The 7902-nt window shown below is 36.8% G+C and overlaps 1 protein-coding gene across 1 annotated transcript in view; it reads right to left on the bottom strand.

Annotated features, from left to right (window-relative positions):
• The window catches only part of ASPM (asp (abnormal spindle) homolog, microcephaly associated (Drosophila)), a 97283-nt gene that overhangs the window by 18338 nt on the left and 71043 nt on the right, over window positions 1-7902 (bottom strand). Inside the window, exons 18-19 of the mRNA XM_006892118.1 lie at window positions 7585-7751; window positions 1179-1275 (exon numbers count right to left, since the gene is read on the bottom strand). Of these exons, the coding sequence (XP_006892180.1) occupies window positions 1179-1275; window positions 7585-7751 (264 nt within the window). The remainder of the gene's footprint in view (window positions 1-1178; window positions 1276-7584; window positions 7752-7902) is intronic.

The following is a 7902-nucleotide window of genomic DNA, read 5'->3' as shown; positions in this document are numbered from 1 at the left end:
CTATGAGTTGTGCTTGACTCAAAGGCAATCAACAACAACAATATAATCAGGTAAATCTTTTTATGGAGTTCATCTTTTAATGAGACTTTCCTAGCCAAAGTTTGAATTTGCCTTGTAGATGGGCAAGAATATGCAAATGGGGAATGTTAGCCTATCCATGAGGGAATTAGTTACCTACCAATCCACAAGGGCATTGACTAGTCTCACCAATCCACGTGGCAATTAGCTAGTCCCGCCATTACATTTAGCAATCTAGCAGCAGGAGAATTAGATCTTCCCCATCTTAGAAAAAAAAAAAAAAAGAATGTAGGCTACCCTTTGACACCAGATGTTTTGTTCCAGATAAACCTGTAGCAGCAGCCATGGCCAAATGAGAGACCTTACGTGAAATGGGGTCTTGACACTGTTGCACTATTGGAACCTGAGCTAAGAGCCTTTGTCTAAATTTTTGGAAAACTAGAGGTGGGGACCATAATTTGCAGGACAGAGAACTTAGTAACACTGGTTTAAAGCCAAGAAGCTCAAGGCTGAGGTACCTGTGTGCACATTTCAGAAGCTGTCCTAACTATATTCTGCTACTAATCTAGATTATAACTTTTTGACTTCCCCAGCATGGTTCTGTGTGGTCTGTGAGCTATTGCATCAGATTCTGGGCCCAGTTAAGAAGTAAGATTGGTGTTGAGATGAGTAGAAAGAGGTATGGTAGTGTTAGAGACATGATTGGGTTTTTGTTATTGATGCTGTTGACAGGGACAGTTCCCCTTTGTGAAGTTGATAAAGGTCAGACATGGCCATCCCAATAAGTAACATTTTAATTTTTATTTATTTAATAAAAGACTACAAGTATTATTTTATTTTAGAACTTTAAATACCATTTTAAAAGAGATCACTCGTGGAAAGTTAAACAGTCTATTACTGAACATCTTATTTTTACTGGAGAAACACTATTAGCTATTCTAACTTTCTTGAAATAATTTTTTTATTCACAGTCATTTCCAAATTGAATTTTAGAATATTTATAAATACACATATGTCCACAACTATGGAAATATTTTATGAATGAGCGTAACTTTTAAGTGACTGTAGTAGGTATGAAAATAAACACAATTACAGCTACCAAAATAAAATGCTTTGTTTGCTAAAGTTCTTTGCAAATGAGCTGAATTATTCATACATACTTTTATCATTAAGAAGTGATCCTGAATTAGTCTTCCAGAAAGTACAGCTCTCCATCTTCTTTGAATGATAACTGTTGATGCTCTCATATTCAAAAACCTAAAATTTTAGGCATCGAAAAGCAATTGCAAATTAATCTTTCTCATACTTATTCTTTCCTTCCTTCCTTTAATAATAATAAAGTGAGATAAACAATGATAAAACATGAAAGTGCAATTTATACTTGTTGTTGTTATGTGCCATCGTGTCACCTGCAACTCATAGCGACCCAATGCACAACAGCCCTAAACCCTGCTCTATCCCTTGCCAATCTTACTGTCTCCAACACGCCGATCCCCATTATCCCAGTGACTGAATCAATCCATTTCATTGAGGGTCTTCCTTTCCTGCACTTTCCCTCCACCCTCCAAGCATGACATCCCTCTCCAAGGACTCATCCGCCTTGCAACACGTCCAAATTATGTCAGACAGAGTTTCAGAATCTTTGCCTCCAAGGAGCAGCCTGACTTCACCCTCTGCAGGACAAACTTGTTTGTTCTCCTAGCTGTCCAGGGTATATTCAATACTCTTCTCCAACACCACAGCTCAAAGGCATCAACTCTCCTTCTACTGAATTTTACATACTCAATAACTAATGTTTTTTTTCTTTTCTTTGCTTATATGTTGGTAACATTCCCATAAGAATAAGAAGTTACAATCACTGAGTATGTAGGTTAGGATTCTAGAATAACAAAGAATTTTTAAGAAAGGCAAAACAATGTACAATTTTATGTTGCTGTTGAGTCAACACTAACTCAAAACGATCCTAATAAATAACAGACCAAAACTTACAGATCAGTTCAAACCTAAATCATTGTCATACTCTCTGCCATACTTAAGCTTACTGTTGTAGTTACTGTTTCAATCTATCTTGGTGAAGGTCTTCCTTATTTCTGACCTTCAATCTTTTGAAACAATATGTTCCAAAGACTAGCCTTTCCTAATAGCATCCGCACAGTTTGTGAACCACAGTGTAATCACCCTTGCCTCTAAAGAGCACAGAGGTTGGCTTCTCATAAGATATTTTGTTCTTTTCGAAATTCTTGATGTATTCAAAAGCTTTATTTTGTTTGCTAAAGTTGTTCTTTACAAATGAGCTGGAATTGTTCTTCACAAATACCACAACTCAAAGGCATTAATTCTTCTTGGTAATCCTTGCTCATTTCCCAACTTTCAGAAGCATATGAAACAACTGAAAACAGCATGGCTTTGGCCAAACACACCTCAGTCTTTAAATTGATATCTTTGCTCTTTAACACTTTAAAAAGGTCCTTGACAACAAATTTGCCCAATGTAATATCAAGGTGCTAAGGGTTTATTAGGGAGCTCTGGTTGCCTAGTGGCAAGAAGCTGTGCTGCGATCCCAAAGGCACACAGTTCGAATTCACCAGCTACTCCACAGGAGAAGGATGAATAATCTCTTTCTATGCAATTAATTGTCTCTGAAACCCACTGTGGGGGTCAGCTATGGGTCAGCTCTGACTTAATGGTACACAACAACAACAAGAGTTTATTGTTCAAAATCACTTCCCTAGCATTACTTTGACTTCGCCAGGTGGATGGGTAAGTATATGTGAATAGGGCATGTTAGCCTATCTACAAGAGCAATGGCTAGTTTTGCCACTGAATTGAGCAGATTCAGTGACAGATTTGGAGAATCTCGTCACTAGCAAGAAAGCAAGAGAATGCAGAGTGCCCTTAAGAACCAGAGATTCCTGAACCAGCCAGACATACAGGAGATCAGCAGCAGCAGCCAAAGCAAAGCGCCAGAGATACAACATGAAGTAGATCTTAGGACCAGTACCCCATGGAACCAGAGCTAGGAGTCTTTGCCCAAGTTTGTTGTAAGACTGGAGTGAACAGCTATATTTAGCAGGACTGAGAGCTTTATAACACTGACTTAAAGCTGTGCAGCTCAAGGCAAGGTGTCTGTGAGCACATTTCAGAAGCTGTCTTGAATGAGTGACTATATCTTGCTGTCAACCCAAATTACAGTCTTTTGACGTACTTAATATGGTTCTGTGTGGTCTGTGAGTTATTACAACAGATTTTGGATTCAATAGAGCAGTAAGTATGATGTTGGAATTAGTGTAGAAAGAGGTGTGGGAGCACTAGGGGAGTGTTTGACCTCATGGAAATTGGTTATGTCTTGTAGCTGTTGTTGATGAGGACAGTTCTCCCTTGTATAGGTGGAGGTCAGATATGGCTGTCCCCACACCTCCATTGCTCTTTTTACAAATATGTCTTGATTTCTTGACTACTACTTCTATGGGTATTTGTAGATCAAAACAAACTGAAATCCTGGACAACTTCAATGAGTTTAGTCCACTTAAGAAGATTTCCGTTTTCTTGATTTTAATGAGTAATCCATACTCAAAGCTAAAGTTTTTAAATTTTCTTCAAGTCTTTCACGTCTTCTTCACTAGATTGTTGTATCTTCCTCAAATATTGATGCCACAAAATTCTTCATATAGTCCAGGGTTTTTTCCAAACTGTTTGCTCAGCATATATATTGAGCTACATTTAATAGGTATAATGAATTATTATAAACCTGATACATACTTGGCCTGCATTTTTTTTTCGTATTATCTTGTTGTGTTTGAAAAACTATTTCTTGGTTGATGTACTTGGTTGAGGTTCTGCATGAGCATAATTTAGCCCTCTGGAATTCTCATTCTTTTCAATGTTATCCTAAATTTATTATTATCTATACATAGAGTTGCTATGAGTCACAGGTGACTTGACGGCATATAACAACAACAACAAAAATGTTATACTATGGTAACTTGCTTGTTGCTGTGATTCTAGAAACTACACCACCAGTACTTCAAACACCAGCAGGGCCACCCATGGTGAACAGGTTTCAATAGTTCCCAGTCTAAAATGGAATGGCATGTAGAACTAGCCAATCACTTCATAAATAATAAGACTTTGAAAGATCTATGAATAGCAGTGGAATATTTTTAGAGATAGTGCCACAAAATGAGCCCCTCAGGTTGGAAGGCATGTAAACTATGACTGGAGAAGAGCTGCCTCCTCAAAATGGAGCATACCCTAAAATAGTAAAGCATGGACATAGATGGAGTAAAGCTTTCATCCAAAAAAAGATCTTTATTTGCTGAAATGGTGTGATAAAGAATGAGGGCACAGAGCTGAAAACGTCCATTAACAACTACAACTTGGAAGGTGCAAAGTACAAATCTAGGAAAATTGGAGGCAGTAAAAATGCAATGCAATGCAATGCAATGCATAAAGATCAATATTCTAGACATGGTTGTTAAGTGGTATAGAGTCAGAACCAACTCATTAACCCTCCACTGCATTTTTTAGAGCTATAAATTTCACAGGGTTTGCCCATCTTTCTCCTGCAGAGCAGCTGGTGGATTCAAACTGTGTCTTTGGCATGGCAGCATAACTCCTTACCACTAAGGCAATAAAGGTCCCTTAGTGAGCTAAAATGAATTGGCATTGTCCATGCTGAATCAGATAATCACATGATTTGCTATGGTGGCAATGAAAAATTAAAAAGGAATGGTGTCATATTTATATTCAAATATAAAATTTCAAGATATGTCATTCTAAAATATAAGTGTCAATGACAGACCATAATATCCATATGCAAACAAAGAATAGCTAATGTGATTATTACTCAAGTATGTGCACAACTATATAAATCAAAGCAAAGGCAAAATAAAGGGGTGTTGAGAAGTTATAGTTGATATAATAAAGAATAAAATATGAATCCATATTATAACTTTATGTTCATATACCAATTAGTCAAGAAGAGAAATAAGGAGATTATGAGTAGCATTAGGGAAATTATAAAGAAAAGCTCATTTGTACAGGAAAATAATAAAATATCTAAATGCAACTATTTTAAAATTAGAAATAAAACAAAAATATGTGAACAGAGTTTAAACTTTAGGAGTCAACATTGTAAAAATAACTAAAATGACAGGCTCTTCGATCTGTTCTTGACAATGTGGAAAGGGAAAGGAATAAGTACTACGTTCCCATATTTCTTGTAAAGTAACATTGAAAGTCAATGAGAAAAATTTGTTTTAGAACATGAAAATGAGACACAGGTTCTTAAAAGGATGTAGTAGCTTTACATCAAGCCCTGATTCTACCTGTGTAATTTGAAAACTCTCCTAACACACCCTACTGCTGTTGTTGTTAGATGGTATCAAGTCTACTGCAATTTATGGTAACCCTGTGAAGAACAGGATCTGAACCTTGGCACAAGCCCTTTCCTGTGACATGATCTCTGTCATTCTCAAGCCCACTGTGGCAGTAATTGTACCCATCTATTTTGTTGAGGGTCTTCCTCTTTGTCACTGAAATTCTCTCTACCCTTCCCAGTATGATGTGTCTCTCCAAAATCTGGTTCCTTGGAGTAATATGATCAAAGTAAAAGCCGAGTCCAATTCAGAGCGACTTTCTAACACCTTTCCAAGGCTGAAAATCCTTAGGGGAGGAGGCTGCTCATCTTTGTCCCCTTCGAGTACCTGATGGCTTTGAATCATCGACCTCTAGGGTTAGTCTCCTGACACAGTATGTCATCACGACTCCTACCATTGTTTATGCAATAATTCACCAATTCTGACAACCTAGAAAATTAGATTGTGATATAACAAACAGATAAACTAGTAACAGCTTCTAAAAGTATATGTTGTTGTTATAATGTGGTTGTTGTTGTTGTTGTTAAGTGTCTTCGAGTTACTTGTGACTCATAGTGACCCTATGTACAACAGCCTTGAAACTTGCTCTATCAGTACTGTGCCAGACACACCTACCCTCATTACCCTAGTCACTGAATCAATCTATCCTAACGATGGTCTTCCTCTCTTTTTCCTTTCCTCCACTCTTCCAAGCATGATGTCCCTCTCCAAAGACCAGTCGCTCCTTGCAACATGCCCAGGTATGTCAGACAAAGCCTCAGAATTCTTGCCTTCAAAGAACAGCACGGTTTCATCCTCTCTAGGATGAACCTGTTTGTTCTCCTGGTAGTCCATGGTATATTCAACACTCTTCTCCAGCACCACAGCTCAAAGACATCAATTCACTTTCTATCATCCCTAGTCACTGTCTAGCTCTCTGATGCACAGCACTCAACTGAGAAGACTATGGCATGGATCAGGCAAACCATAGTGCCCAGACTGACATTGTTACTCTTCAGTACTATGGAGAGGTCCCTGACAGCTGACTTTCCCTATCCAATTCACCTTTTGACTTCATGGCTGCTGGTACCAAAAGTATATGTTAAAAAAAAATTATTCTTTGAGGCTAACAGGTTGAGAACTTCAACCTTATAAGGAGTCTTTCTAACACTGCCCTTATGTACTAAAAAGGACACTTCTCCCTTTTAAAGTACTAGAAAATTAATGTTCACTTTCTATTATTTTCTTTCCTGTCATAATTTAATAGCCTAGATGGTAAAGAGTTTGGCTTTTGTTTCTTGCTAAAAGTTGGCTGTGTAAAACACTAACTACTAATCACAGTTAGCTTTTCAAATTTCAACGAATTAAACTTGAATAAAATTTAAAATCAATTCTTAAAAAAACGTGTAAAATACATGCTCTAGAAATAGGATAATATAGTTAAGTCAGACAGTGAGAGACCTCATTATTATGTGGAAAAGACGTAGAATATAGAAAAATTATAGAAAAGATATATAGAAATGTGGAAAATATAAAGCAAAAAGAAAAAATAAATAAGAAAATCTTTGCCAATATAGAAGTCAACAATAAAATGGGTTAATGCATTAGTAAGGAAATCAAGACATCCTGGATTCTTACCACATCTCCACCTTTACCTTCATCCATAAAAACTTGAATCTATTATATGGAGTAAATGTCCACTTAAGGTGTCCACTAATGTATTTGTGTTGGCACTGACATAGGCACATGCACACACACAGTGAAAGCTTTGAGTCTCGGTATTTGCTAGGATTGTCCTTTTTTCCTTGGTGTATTCTGTCGTCGAAAGTGTGCAGCCTTAACATATTTCTATCACTTATACAGAGGTAAACTGTTGTTTTCCCTTTTTAACAGGTCTGCACCCCCCCCCCAGGTTCCGGCTTTCACAAGTTTGTGTGTCTGTGTTTAAACTCGCTATTTAATCTGATAGATTAAATAAATAGACTATGGCAAAACCCCATACACATGTATTTATATTATGTACTAGATAAAAAGATATATTTTGTTTCAATTAATGGGAAAAAAACTCAGCAACAAAACCGACCATACAAAGCAAGCATAGTAAATTTATTTTTTAAAAGTCAACAAACAACATTATTTTGTGGATAGACTTGACTGTCATACATATGCACATACACTCATTCTCTCACACAAAGCTACAATACATTACCTTCTTCTCTGAAGTTTGGTATAGAAGCAACCTTGAATGATTTTAACCGCTTTTAATACAGCTAAATAATCTTTCCGTGCTCTGCAACATCTATACCAGGCTTGAATCTTGCAAGCAGCTTTCATTTTATGTATAGATTTCCTGGTTTTATATCTTTTCCACACAGCCTGTTTAACACGTAAGAAAAGCAAAAGTGGAGTGAATGCTCTATTTTTTCTTTTCTTTTTTTTTTAAATTTAGGTTGTTTATTTTTCATTTCAATGAACATCTACAGAGATTTTGGGATTCCATTCATTCATTGTTGCACCCTTCTCCCCG

This window comes from Elephantulus edwardii, unplaced genomic scaffold (assembly GCF_000299155.1).
Source record: "Elephantulus edwardii isolate Elephantulus edwardi_28Jun2011 unplaced genomic scaffold, EleEdw1.0 scaffold00110, whole genome shotgun sequence".
In the NCBI taxonomy this organism is placed as follows: domain Eukaryota; kingdom Metazoa; phylum Chordata; class Mammalia; order Macroscelidea; family Macroscelididae; genus Elephantulus; species Elephantulus edwardii.
Note: the sequence above shows the minus strand (reverse complement) of the source record. Positions and strands in the feature narration are given on the sequence as shown.